Raw genomic sequence first — 14,630 nt, 5'->3', positions numbered from 1 at the left:
AAAATTTGTCCATAACTAAAATTTATAATCCTTAATAATCTTACACTACAAATGTTCTTTGGGTACTGTACAATTTGACTATCAAAAATGGGTACGTTTAAGGAAAATCCAAGTGAAAGGTCATTTTCCCTCATCTGGTCTTGATAGAAGTTATTTTACTAGAAAAAATGTTTGTGCTCTCAGGCCAGAGGAGGATGCTGAGCATCTATGAGCAGGAACAGTTTCACTGGACTTGCAAGAACCTGTAACCTCAGGATGTCATAGCTAAAATACCCTTGGGCCATTGGATTGGTGTGTTTCTCCAGGAGGTCACCTACTTTGTTTTACAGTTTGTAAGTTGTAAGTGCATTAATAAATTTATCTAGGCAGGGATTTTCTACCTTATTATTTCCTTATGGAATAAACCAAATAATCCAGAAGAAAAATCAAATTAAGAAAAAGACTGAAACAGTTTGTATGAGATTTCTTTATGATAATCTTTGTTCAGCAGAGATGTGTGGCCTAGAGGAGAGAGATCTTCTGCTGGGCAGTCTCACTTTTATAGTTAGTGAGAATTTGCAACGTTTTTAAGTCTTGGCCAAACAGGAGAAATCCTTGGGCTAAATTAGTGTTCTTGTTTGCAGCCTGTGCAACTACAACTTTGTGCTGTATTTGACTTCTAAAATACCTTACAAAAATAAATGTAATACCAAAAATGTTCTTTTAATAGAGCCAAGTTCTTTCTGCCATAAGTGAGAGTCCACTTGGAATATGGCATTTTTGTTACTATTTAAATTAGATTTTTTGCACATTAATTAGCCCATCTAGGGTATCAGCTGCTGAAATGTCTCTGGGAATTAGGCTAGCAGTGAGAAAATCACCCAAGCAGGAAACAAATATGTTGAAGAGGGGTGGTCTGCAGCCTGCTGAGGGAAGCATGTTTTGTGCCTTCCTGCAGCAGTAATTCTGTAGCACCTGGTTAACTGGGCTGTGGAAAAGGACAGTTAGTTTCTTTGGAGCTTAAACACAGTATCTTCTGCAGAGCTACCAATCTATGCAGCATTTTGAAAGTGAACCTAGGAGATAACACAAAAAAGAAAGTGAAGGGCTGGTTGTGGATTTTTATATTTTCTTTGATTTCAAGAATAACAGTTATTTTCTTTAAAACAGGTCCATGATTACCTTAGAAGCAAGTTATGTTCCCTCTATGAAAACGACTGCATCTTTGACAAGTTTGAATGTGCATGGAATGGATCAGACAGGTAATCAATCCATCCTTCTGTCCATCACTGTCCTCATTTAGCAAAAGACCTCCCATATGATGGGAGCAAACTGAAAGTGGTTACAGGTGATTATTTTCCACATCAATGTACAGAATCACATGCCAGTGTTTGGGTTGATAGATGTTTGGATGTTTGTGCAGTTGTGTCTCTGCTTTAGAAATGATGTATGCCTTAATAACCTTGGCTCTTGCCTCAGGGGAAAAAACTCTTCAAATTATGTCCATTTTCACCCACATCATAAATAGGCTGCAAAAGCTAAAAAGAGTGGTGCCAACTCACAAAATCCCAGCAACACACTAAGGAAACTTACATGATCCTGTAGTTGCACATGAGCTACCCCAGAAATTCAGTTCACTTACTGGAAATGGATTTGAGGAAGGACCATCACAGGCACCCACTGATTCTCTACAAAATGCTGCCCAGGGACACTTCTGATACCTCCCTCCATCAGAGCAGTCCCTTTCCCCATGCACTGATGGAGAGATTCTTGTTTTTATCTTGGACATAGTATCTTGTTGGACATTTTAATGAGGAATACTGGAGCAAGTCAGAGAGTACAAGCAAGGATTGAGTGGGCTAGTGCCCTAATGCTGGCAAATGGTGGCAGTACTTTGTGGAGCAGAAATATGGTACAGGAATAGCTGAGCAGCCAAGAGGACTGGGTTAATAAAATGGATCAAATCCAAGACTATAATTCAAGGTGAGGATTTTAGTTAAAAAAAAAGAGCACAAACCTTCTTCTTAGCAGTTGGAAACAGCTCTCAGGGATATTTGTATGCTAGGTGACTTTGGAAGGGATTAGCAGTCTACAAAATGCATGTGGAAGAGAGCACAGGAGCCAATACTGAGTGACACATAGTGACTCCTGGTTCATCAGAGTTAGGAGCCAAGAGGCAGAAGTTTGGCACTGAGCCTAGAACTGCTCCTTCAGCTCAGCCTCTCATTTTGGAAAACAGTCTGTCTCATTGTATTGAAGCAGGCCTGCCCACCCTGGAGTGGGCAAGGGCTGTGAAACAGGCAGTCTGAGACATCTGTGAAAGACAAATATGATCCTTGCTTGAATGGGCAAGACTGGGCTATCCAGCAGAGAAAGGGATAGTGGTGACATTATGTTGGGCTCTTATTCAAAGACCTTTGAACTGCATTTACACATTTCCTGTCCCTCATCTCCAAGGTGGATGAACTCATCGAGCAGATGGACAGCTGCTCTAAAGAAGAGAGGCCAGGACTTTGGTTTTCATCAGCTTAGCAAAAGAGAAGCCAAGATTTTACTTGTTTGTAGTAAATATACCAAGGAGATATACATAGAGCGGAAGAGAATCTAGCTAACATAAATGTGAGTGATAATGACACAACAGTAAGCAGGTGTTGAGAGTCAATGGGTAGTTATAACCCAGAAATTAGAGGTAGTTCGTACCTGTCCAAACAGTGGCAGGCTATCTTCCCATCCTCAGTGGTGGAGATCCAAGAAACCCAACTGTTCTGATGGTGGTGCTCAGGAAATTTGTGAAAGCAGTTATATGTAACATTGCTTAAAATTGCAAGTCTGAATTTGGAAGTGCAGAACAAGGTCTCTTCTAGTCCTGTGCTCCACAAATGCAGATCAGTATTATGCTATGCACTGGGTAAGGGGCACCTTCTCTTTGGACTACTTTCCTTTGCTCAGTTCCTCTACCTGCCCAATGGAAAGAGTCTGTCTTTGCTAAAAAATTGAACTTTAACCTTGTATCATTCATTATGCAAATGAAAATACATATATATTCCATTATCTCTAATGCCTGCATGCCAAAGTGATTTGTTTTTTGACAATAATTAACTCAGCATTGAGTATCCCCTGTGATACCAACTGCTGGCCATAGATGGACCACACTGAGCAAAATACTTCTCAGATTGCTGTCACTGCAACTTGAGCACCAGCTGTTGTGGCTTTTTTTATGGTCAAAGATTGGGAGTGACTCACAGAAAGTTTAGAAGATCCAGGTTTTGGGGCTTTTCTCTGAAACTCCCAAAACAATGCATGAATGGTTGTTTTAGCAGAGGGTTTTATCAGTGTGGTTACAGCTTGAGTTTGGCCCTATTAGAAATATCAAATTTAATGCATTTATTGGAGAACAGACAGTGCTAATTCCTGCCTAACTCTGGCACAGAACAACAATGCATTCATATCATGTAGATATTGGGAAACTTTTAAAAAGATCCAGGATTTTTCAGGTATTTACAAACCATTTTGCTTATCCTTGATAGGAATTCCTAGTGCACTTTACAGGATGGGCAGCCACTTACTCCCAGGCCTAGAGTCTCTCTCCTCTGGCCAGATGAAGTACTGCTGTCCTCATTAGTGTGGTAAGACCACTCTCTGGATAGCTGCCTGGTAGTAATGGAATTCTTGTTCAATATCAGGGTTTAAAGTGAGTGTAATATTTTCATTCCTACTTGACAGATCAGAAAGATCAATGCAGGGAGTAATTATTAAGTGGGAACATTAGATTGTGAGGGCTTCATTTATTGTACTGCCCAGACACTGAGGCATTATTAGTCATGCACAATTACCAAACCCGTCACTAAACACAATGTGCTGCTCTAGATTGTAAGAAACTCTCGAGTAGAGGAGCTGGAAACATTTGAGAAAAGAAAGTTTAATTTAGTTATTTCTTTTTAGGAGTCAAATGGATTAGAATTGATGCTCATATTTTGATTCACTCCTTTGAGCTCCTTGCTTTATGAGTATGACAAGTATTGCTATACATTACCAGAATATTTTTTTATTGGAGGATCATAATTTAAATAATACTTAGGTACCAGTTCATTTGAACAGTAAGGTCACTTAATTTGAGTCTCTTGGTATGCAGTTTTTAAAAAAGGACTATTACTAAAGGTAAAAATTACATATTGACAATTGTACTCCAAAGAGATGCTGCAGCACTTAGATTGTAAATCCATCTACATAACAGTAATAACTGCAGTTCTAAATGTATTGCTTTTATCTTTTGCAGACTTCAAAGCTATAACAATTTATAGTGACAGGATTGTTCAGCTAAAAATGAAAGTGTGTTTATTATTTAGGTGAAAATACTTTTTATTAAGTTTTGTCATTACTAAGAAGTTAATGTAGGCTATGATAGAACCTGATGGTGAGGCTGTTCACAAAAATAATCAACATACGTGAGCTCTGATTAGAACGTGATTGATGCTCAGTTACTCCAATGAACAGGAACTAATACAATCAGACAGAGCTGATCTCATTTGCTGAAGGGCACATTAATCACTGTGTACTTTGGCAACAGTGGTCAGGGGAGGGAGCCAAGCAGGGGTCTTACACTAATTCATCCAGATGAGCGTGTATTATCTGTAGTTGAGTATATTACACAAAAATCATGCTATCTTTATTGTATATACATCATTACATGACTGTGTAGAATAGGTGAGCTCTACTTATACAGCAATTTAATTTAGCTCTTCCATTCACATCCAAAGTCAAGTCTTTTAATAATGACCTGGAGGACACTGTTTCTTCCCACTGTCAACAGCTTTCAGTTTTACCTTAAAAATTACGCACTTTTGTAGCTTTTTGTAAAGAAGGTACAGAAGCTTTTTGTAAAGAGGTAAAGAAACCAGAAAAAAACACTAAATAAAACCTAATTCTACATGATAGCAAGTGAATACCTTAGTTAACTATATTTTTTTCAAGATTTCAAATGAATGGGTGTGTAGGACAGGCAGGGGCCAGGGAGACTTCTAACTACCATCATTATAAGTGATATGCTGCAAGCAGATGAGTGAAGGCACATACAACTGTTCAGTCAGTCCTTTGCTACTGAGCTGTCATTCATCCCCCTGAATATCCATCAGCCTTCACTCTAATCAGGCGGAATTGGCAGATCCCATTGGGTGAGAGTTAAGAGTCTATTCCTGTCTGGCAGCACATTCCATGCTGGAGAGCTAGAAGACATCATTTCGTTCTCAAAGCTTGGCATGTCAAATATTAGCTTGGAAGTACTTGGGGATCCCTTGTTCTTATTCCCAGTCTTACGCCAGCCAGCTGTATGAGGGTGCCACCCTGAATCAACCCTGAATCCAAGTCAAGTGTCTCAAGTTTTTCTAGCAGCCTCCTCCCCTGGTTTAAATAAATTCCTTCTTTGTGATGGGGAGTCAGTGACTTTACACAGAACAGCATACTGGAAAATTTACCAGTATTTCAGGAGTTCATTGCTTGCAACAATGCTTCCTCCTTTCCCTTTGCTATAATAAATCTCTCTTTTTATTCCTATGAAAAATGTTTTTGAGAGTTTTTCTGGAATCAATCCTTTCTTTCATTGGGTCAGCTTGTCATGGAACCAGATCTGGTGGACCTTACATGTTAATCCTAGGAGGCTGCAAATGTTCTCTTCTGCACTGGTACACATGGCAGTGAAATACTGAAAATTTAGGGGCTCAAAATATAAATGGGAAACAGTTTCAGGTCAAAGAAAAGGTCCCTTTTCTGGGTGCTTGAGGGACGTGTTTGCTGAGATTTGCAAGTATGGGGGCAGGCTCTGGGGGAAGCTGCTCTCTGAGTCTCCTCACTTCACGCCTGCAAAGCCCAAGCCCTGCCTCTTGCCCCAAGGAATGATGTTCTGCTGCCACATCTCCACTGAGGTGCAGGGCAGCTGTGCTGGTTTAGTTTTTCTATCACCCTTAAGCAGGGTGTGTGTGGGTCCTTGAAGCCCTGCCAAGCCCTGCTCTTAGTCCTGGCACACCATCCCATGGCTTCCATGGTCTCGTGAGCAACAGTGAAAGAGGGGAACTATGAAACAGGCTGAATTTCTCCAGACAGTAGAAATCTGCAGGTGAATAAAAACTTCTCTGCATCTGGGAAGACTAATTTGGGCCAGAGTTAGGCCAAAAATTATCAAAGAGTTGAAAAAACCCACCAAAAAAAAAAAAAAAAACCCAACAAAAAAAATTGCAAACAAAAAGCCCTAAACAAGAAAAACAACACAAAGCAATGTGGAGCAAGTAATGGTTTGGTTTTTAAGCAAGCCTTAATTCCAGCTGATACCCCAAATTATCAGGGCAATCCCTGACATCCAGGAATGCAGCTAAATGGAGCGATTTTCATGAAGGCTGTTGTGTGCAAGAATGGCTGCAGCATTTAAGAGGAAGTATGGGAATAACAAATCTGAGAAATACAGAGATATGCCAGTTCTTAGTGACTGACATGTTTGATGAAATCTCATTGCCTAAGAAGTATTATGGAATATCTCATTGCATGTTAGTAAAATGGTGAAAATCCTATTCAAATGCCTGTGAAGCTGGTGAAGTAGAGAATTTGTTGACCACTCAAGAGAACTTTTTAGCAGGGAAAATCCCATGCTGAAGCATTTCATTTAACAAAGTCACTAAGAAAACCAAAATATTGAGACTCAGGTGCTTAAAAGTATTAAAATAATTAAAGATGCCGAGGCCATCAGTAGTTGAGAGGCTGCTTCTGTAGACCCTAAAACTCTGGCCCTAAATTAAACATCAGTGGTACAATGCTGGTGTCATATTTAATAAAATCTTTATCCATAGGTAAACATCTACTCCTTTTGAGTATTACTGTTACAATGCAAACAGGAAGAACTTTTTTCTCTCAAATCCTTTATTCCAGACAATTTTACAGATTGAAAATTTACTTTTAGAAAAACAACCCTACCTGAATTATTGCTGGCTACCAGATCAACGTGGCACAGAGTGAAGAAGCCTGAACTGAATGGGAGGTGTACAGTTACTGTTCTGCTAATTTGGGAACTACCTATCCTGCCCAAATGAGCTTTAGTTCTTGGGGATTTGCTGTTTCCCCAGCCTTCAGCCCAAAGAAGGCAGGGATGCAAACCGAAACATGTGGAGAGCCAAGCAAATTGTCTTCAAGACTGGAGGGTAGAGGGTGAGCAGAAAGGCTGAACAGTGAGACCTACAGAAGTAAAACAAAGACTTGAAAGGGGTGGGAAAAGGAAGAGAGAAGCAGATAAGGCAGTTTTTTATTTTAAAGCTGTAGAGCAGGATACTTGGAAATGAAAGAAGAGGAGAGAATGAAGAGAGGGGGAAAGGGAAACCCATGTGGAAAATGTGGTAAAGGCAGAATCAGAATCAGAGGGGAAGAAAGAAAAAAAGAGAACAGAACAGTGACTAGGGAGGGAGTGAAAAGTCAATAAACGTAGGGATCACCCTTGTACTGGAGTTTTCCCTTTCGCCTTTTACCTTCTGTAAAGATTCATTTGTTATTCTTGGTAAAAAATAAAAGGAGGGGTAAGACTGGGCCGCAGTGACCCCACATGAGGACTGAAGTTTGGCAGTGAGATGCATCACTGATAAGGAGGTATGCCCCGTGTCAGTGCAGGCAGGAGGAATCAGTCACATTTTGTGTTCTCACTCCAAACACACCTACCTGAAGAATTGCCAGGACCTTGCTTGGAGCAGATTGAACAGAGGGAGCAGAGAATACTCCTGGTGCTCTGCAGAGCAGCCCCGTGCTGAGAGAAAACGTTCCCTGTCTGGGGCAGCACAGGAGGGTTAACATGGGCCTGTGCAAATGCATTCACGGCCCTGCAGGTATGGGATGTTGTCTCTCCTTCCAGAGCACTGGCTGGGCTGCAGACAGTGAAATGTAGGTAGTGGTAGTCATACTGCAGCCATTGGGGTCTTTCCCTGCTTTTTTGTTTGTTTGGTTTGGGGGGTTTTTTTGGGAGGACATGAGACGTGGTGTTGTTTTATTTGGGGTTTTTGTAGTCATGCTGCCTGTAGCTGTGGTGTTTTGAGCTGGTGCAGTCAGGCTGCAGCTTTGCTCCAGCCTGAGCTATCAGTACACTGCTCCTCAGCGTGCACTGGAGCGTGTTCTGTGTCCGAAATACCTGTGCAAGGGGGAGATGATGGCACCTCTGACCTTGTGTAGCACAGCTTGTAAACCTGCCTTCTAAGGAAAATTAAAGGTGGTTAGACAGAGCTTTTCTGGGCTGCTACCTATGAAGTAGTGTGGGCTGTTTTAAATGAGGGGCTTTGGCTTCTTGAACCAGCCTCTCCTGCAAGGGTTTTGTGCAGGCCCTTGTCATAACACTGCTGTGCAGAGCAGTGTCTGGGAATACAGAACAGACTCTTCCTACATTGAGCTACAATTTATATTCCACTATTAAAAAAAAAATCTCCTTATCACATAGACTCCATTATTGTACATTGTATTTTCCTGAACAGGAAAAAAATTGCTGGCTTACATCTAGTTTTCACTCTCTTTTATTACTTTAAGCAGCAGGTAAGGTTATAATCCATCTGTGTTTGTGACCTTGAACAAGAATGGACACTTTCTCATTTACATAATGCTGTTTTTTACTGAGCCATTAAACTGCAGAATAAATAGGGCCAGCATGAAAAGTAGTCATCTACATATGTTAAAAAATAACTGCAGTAAATCCAAATGAAGAAAGCAGACTTTTAAAAATATGCAAGAGTTCAAGAAATTAAAAAGCAAATGGACTGTAAAGGCAGTTTTACTGCAAGCAAAACCTTCTAAAATAAGACCCTTAACAAACAGCTCTCTCTGCATTTGGTGCACTGGTACTCTGCCAGCATGAAAGCTTCTTCTCAGACAGTTGCCACTGCCATCAGGAGGGATGCTCCTCTTTCCCCTGGGAGCCACAGCTCTGCAGCCTGTGGCACGGGGGTGCCCCCCCAGCATTATAAACCTGTTTCAAAATTTTGCCTGGGGGAAAATATACAGATGGACTGCATCACAAATTGTGTATGTTAGTGCTGAGATATGAAATAACCTCGACTTTTTCATGTTGCGAATAACCGTTACAGCAGGAGCTGTAATGACAAGACATGGTGATTTGGAAGGAATGAAACATTTGATTTACTGCTGTTGATTCAATTTCTGAAATGGGCACTAATCTTGATCAATAGGCTTTCTGCAGCTTCTGGGATACATTTTATCAAGCTGTCACACTGACTCCTGTTTTTTAGCTTGTGAGGTTGTTAACTTGTGCCTTGCTAGGCAGGATTGTGCCAGGCCTTTTGCAGGTGAGAAGGAAAGGGAAACCTCTCTGCAGGCAACCAGGGGCAGGTCCTGCAGCTGGAGAGCAGCAAGGAGCTGCCTGCCAGGGCTGGACAGGGCTGCGTGTGGACAAGTGCCCCTGTGCATCCCCCCAGCAGCGAGCTCCCTGCAGCCTCCATGGGATGAAGGCTGTAGGTGAGCTCTTGCCGAGGGCAATGTGTGCTGGGTTTCTGTGCTGCACTGTCAGGTTTTGCAGCAGTTCCCTTGGCACTCCAGGAGCTGCACAGAGCTCTGTGGGATCAGCTGCCATCAGGCTGCAGTATGCCATCAGCAGACATGGAAGCAGGGCGGAGCTGGGTGCTCCCAGTGCACAAACACAGCACACCCACTCCAGTTACCCTGCAGCAGCACTGGAGCCTGCACTGCTCCCATCCCCAGCTGTAGACACAGCAATGAGGGGCACAGCTCACATTTGTGCTTTCCCAGTATATCATTCATTTGTATTACAGTCGCTCCTAATGGCCCCAAATGAGATCAAGGCAGCTCTGGCTGGAGGCTGTGCACACACTGTAAGGCACTCCTGAATCCAGGAGCATCTAATCTGATCAGCTAGTGAGTGTCTGTATGGTGGAGAGTATGGCTCGTGCCTGTGAGCTCTCCCATATTCTCCCATATGCTCCATGTTTCCCTGGCCAGTCTGCTGCTCAACACAGATCCCCCCCCCTCAACAGCAAAGTGTGAAAGCAGCTGTCATTTGAGATGGAGGTTTGTTTATTAATGTCACACACGTCAAATATGTTCTTTTGGACTCCATTAGAAAGGCAAATAGTTACTGATTGCCTGAGTCTTAAAACTGTACAGCTTTTTCTGTGGAGACTTGACCATTTGGGGTGCATACACTCTTACAGAATTCAGAACAAAACCACCCTGTTTGGGGCTGAGATACGAGAGTAGAGAAAAGCCCTGATTTCACATATGGAAAAAGTTCACAGGGGATGAGCTTTCAAACAAGGCTCTGAAACTCATGATTATGCTAATCCAATAACCTGAGGGCCATGGATGAAATCCTGAATTCATTAAAGTTAGTGACAAAATATCCTCCCCTGGGGACTAGGGGAATGAAGCAACTGGCAATCTATTATTTCAAACTGCAAACTGATTAATGAGGTAATTTTTATACAGATCGAGGTATGTTTTTATCCTTTTCTCCCAGACCCAGAAATATATCCTGACTTGATGTTTCGTTCAGACTTCATGTAAGAGATGCCAGAATTCTGACACCAGTATGTTTATTTCTAAGAAGCATTGTAGATACAAATGTTAATGATGTCTAGACTTGCAAGATCTGTGGCTTCAGCAAGAAAAAGAGTTTCATCTGGAAAGAATTTACATGTGCAAATTCAGTGTGATTTTTCAGAACCTTTCAAAACACCCTTCTTCAAAATACTCTTTAAAATATATAATTATGTACTAAACCTTACTGTTGTATCAAAAGATTTGAAATATGTGGGCATTTTTAAGACTATTTCTGTAATCGTGGTAAAACTCAGCTGTCATTAAAGTTCCAGAGAAAGGGGAAAAGCCTGAAATGTATGATCCTTAAGCACTCATAAAAAGCTGGAGGGTAATTAAAAATAACTTATTGAAACATGTTGCTTTTATTATCTTCTGATGGGATTCTCATGATGTCAGGGAGCAGACATTATTTGAGGTAACTGTAATTTTCATTGAATAATATGGGAGGGGAAGGCATTGGTAGAAGAAAACTCTTCGTTCTGGCAAGTACTGGGAAAACCCCTTTTTTTTCCTTACTCTTTCCCGTCTGAAACAAGAAGACAGCTCACCCTAAGGTCAAACTCGGCTGTCCTGATCCAGTCATGCTGGTGGGCTTTGCACACGCTGCCGTTTAACTGCCTTTGTTGTCGCTCTCTCTCTGTCTCTCTGCAGTGTGATAATGACAGGTGCGTATAACAACTTTTTTCGAATGTTTGACCGCAACACCAAGCGGGATGTTACCTTGGAGGCTTCCCGGGAGAGCAGCAAACCACGAGCCATCCTTAAGCCCCGGAGAGTCTGCGTTGGAGGCAAGCGGAGGAAAGATGACATCAGTGTTGACAGTTTGGACTTTACTAAGAAGATCTTGCACACAGCATGGCACCCAACCGAGAACATCATTGCTATAGCAGCGACAAACAATCTGTACATATTTCAGGATAAAGTGAACTCAGAAATGCACTAGATTTATCAATATCCCTCTATATTTACAAACCAGCCTATTGAGAGTTGTAGAAGGATGTGATCTTCACAAAAATTGTGGCTTCTGTGGTGGGATTTGTAGGTTGCATCCTTTCATCCCTCAGCCTGTATCATTATTGGTGGCAAGCCAATTATTTTCCATCACTGCAACTGTATGAGTAAAAGGCACGAGTGCAAATCCAGTACCGTGGTCTGTATTGGTTCCTTTAAACAAACAGGGATATTTATGCAGTTTAGGAGTGTTCCTGAGGAGGGTTGAGGTTCCTCAGCCCCTGTCCATCCTTTCCAGGATCTCAGTGGTTTGCAGGACTGTGGTGTTCTGGTGCCCTTCCTGCTTTTGCAGTGCACAGCGTTTACCACATTGTTAGAGCTTTTTGCCTCAATCTCTTCGTTGTTTTTTTTTTTTTCCAGTGCTGTTTTCCTGTCTTTCAGTTAGGCCCAGCCTGTTTGAAGGAATGAATAGCCACATCCCTGTAGAACACGTGGCACACTGGAGGGAGCTCATGAGAATTAGAGCTGGAAGCAGAATCCCTGCTGGTGAAAAGCTGCCCCATCTCGCCTATCCCATTCCCTTTTTTACAATACCCTCTTATTTATTTGTTCATTTGTTTATTTGTTTATTTATTTATTTATCACATTACTTTGTGCTTCACCTTCCCAAGTGACTAAGTGACACACTGGTATAGTTACTCAGCCAGCTTATTTTAAGAAGTTTATTCTCCATGGTTCTCTTTGCTCTATTTAAAACAATAAGTAGTGTCTTCATTGTGTGAAGACTATTACAAAACTTGGCATTGCAACTCTGGAGGGACTGGCTGGTCAGACACAGCCTGGCTACCTGGCTATTCACACACAAACCCGTGCTACCACTGGGGGTTGGAGCTCTAGAAACCTTGGCTAGAAGTGCTCTCCTTGACAGCAGCAACCAACTTGAGTGGGAACAAAGTTACATCCCTGCTAGAGGCTTGATAAAGTCCCTTGTTTGCAGAATGGTTATGTTAATCCTGGCCTTTGGAGAATACAGGCAATGCCTGGTATCTGTAGCTGTGAAAAGAATGGTACTGCGAGAGGCAGCACCACTCAGTGAATTTTAACACTTTTAAATGAGGCCACTTCTGGGAAGTCCTGAAGAGAAACACAGAAATTTGAAAAATCCAAACCTAACAAAACCTTCCTCCACAGAAATGCTGTTAGATCTATCTCTGTTCTGTAATGATGGGTGACATAAATGGAAAAGGAAAGTACACACAAAGTAAGGCATGCAGGAATGGTACGGGAACGGTGCAGTGGGCAGGAAGTCCTCTTAATCCAGGAAAAGAAAGTTCTGCTGCACCCTTAATAGCTCTGGCAGAAAATTCAATATCCCAAAGGATTCCTACTCTAACCATTAATAAAAGAGCACAACTCACATGACCTGTTAATCAGCCCATATTAAAACTCCTCAGAAAAAAAAGTGTTTAAGCCATTATGCACTGATTTCTTGGTAAGTGGAGAATGTACTGATGAAGGGATCTGCATGCTTTTGTATTTTGGTTTGGGGGAAGGGTGGGTGAAAATCTGCTTACAAGAAACAAAAAAACAAAGTCTAGAGCTTTTATATGACATCTCAACACCACACCTGAAATCTGTCTGTTTGAAGTTTTCTAGATCAATGCTATATATTTTGTGTGTAGAAGCACAAACACATGTGCACCAGTTTCCAGCCACACTAAACACATATGGTATGAAATGTGTAGGGAGATTTTAAAGGGAACAAAGAATGTTTGTTTTATAAAATACTGTGTGCTGTAGCAGGCATGGACAGTATATGTACATATTTATTCTAACGAAATTTAACAAAATTGCCTTTTCCTTTTCCCTTGTAAAAAGGTTTAAGAGTGTGGTAAATTGTATAGAGAACTTGTTAATGCCAAACTACTGCTTCAAGGGTGTCATACAATTTCTTTGATTTTTGTACCCCTCCATTAATCTTTGCAGCTCAAAAAAAGAAAAAAAAAATGCTATCAGCTCATATTGGCATTTACAGCTAGAGATACTGTAAAACATATATTTAGCTTTTAACATTCTCAAGTAAGATTCTATAGATAACTTATTATAAAGCAGATCTTAATGCAACCTTTTTTTTTTTAAATTTGAAGTACCTTACTTTGTTACAGCTTTGGGTACCAAAAAGACCATGTTAAAATTAAATTAACAAATATATCTTTGGAGCTTTATAAAACTAATTAAATACCCAACCAAAATATCATTAAGTAATTCTAGAGGAAACAAATAGAAACCTTTCAAAGACCAGTATTCCGTTCTTGTCTTTGACATCACTGTTACAGATCGGTTTCCTGGTTTCTTGAATGTATGGAAAGTTAACATCGTCATTGTGAACGTTTCCAATTTTCTTTCTCTTTTTAGGTTGAGCTTTCAGTGGTGTAGAGTAAGTGATAGTAAAGTTGGTAAATCTGATTGTTTTGAAAGCTGTTGTTCATGGCTGCATTTTTTGTGTTGCACAACTTAGCTGTTGTTGAATAAAAATATAAATATGTTAATACCAGCTTTTTCAATAAAACTACAACCAAAAAAGGCATAAATAGATGACTTCAAGGCACAGCTTATTTTTAAGCTAGGCAAGAAAGAGTTGTTTTGGCTCCTTTTACAGAGGAGGAAGAGTCACGGGGATCAGGACACGGAGGGCAAGCTATTGTGGGAACTTCAAGTGTTGTGGCAGGTGAAGGGGGGAATACGTGCCCTGAGTGGGATTAGGGTGTTGTATGATGAAGAGTGTGGGCAGCTGTAGCAGAGCTGGAAACATGCTTTAGGTTCAGTCCCAGGACCAGCTTTTTCTTTTGCTCCTAGCCCAACCTGGACTTAAGAAATCTTGAGTCTCCGTTGCCTGCAGATGGAATCAGAGGTGTGCAGTGTGAATTGACACATGAAGTCACAGGTGAAAAAAATGGCATTGGTGTTGTCACCAAGACTGCGGGAGAAACGAAAGCCCTCCAACAACATTTTTAGTGTTAGAGAATCAAGGCATTACTTTATTCCTGGCCAGGATGTTGTTCTGGCTAGGACATGGGACACAAATAATTTCATTGACACATAGCCCAGGTGTGCAG

At 41.2% G+C, this 14,630-nt stretch overlaps 1 protein-coding gene across 5 annotated transcripts in view; it reads left to right on the top strand.

Moving 5' to 3' along the window:
- The window catches only part of PPP2R2C (protein phosphatase 2 regulatory subunit Bgamma), a 193,620-nt gene extending 179,557 nt beyond the window's left edge, over positions 1-14,063 (top strand). For all 5 annotated transcript variants that reach the window (XM_053975874.1, XM_053975875.1, XM_053975877.1 and 2 more), the window contains 2 exons: positions 1,150-1,241; positions 11,215-14,063. In XM_053975874.1, the coding sequence (XP_053831849.1) occupies positions 1,150-1,241; positions 11,215-11,506 (384 nt within the window). In that variant the 3' untranslated portion in view covers positions 11,507-14,063. The remainder of the gene's footprint in view (positions 1-1,149; positions 1,242-11,214) is intronic.
- The last annotated feature ends 567 nt before the right edge of the window (positions 14,064-14,630 follow it).

The sequence above is a fragment of the Vidua macroura genome, chromosome 4, assembly GCF_024509145.1.
Source record: "Vidua macroura isolate BioBank_ID:100142 chromosome 4, ASM2450914v1, whole genome shotgun sequence".
Classification (NCBI taxonomy): Eukaryota; Metazoa; Chordata; class Aves; order Passeriformes; family Viduidae; genus Vidua; species Vidua macroura.
This window is presented reverse-complemented; position numbering and strand designations above follow the sequence as displayed.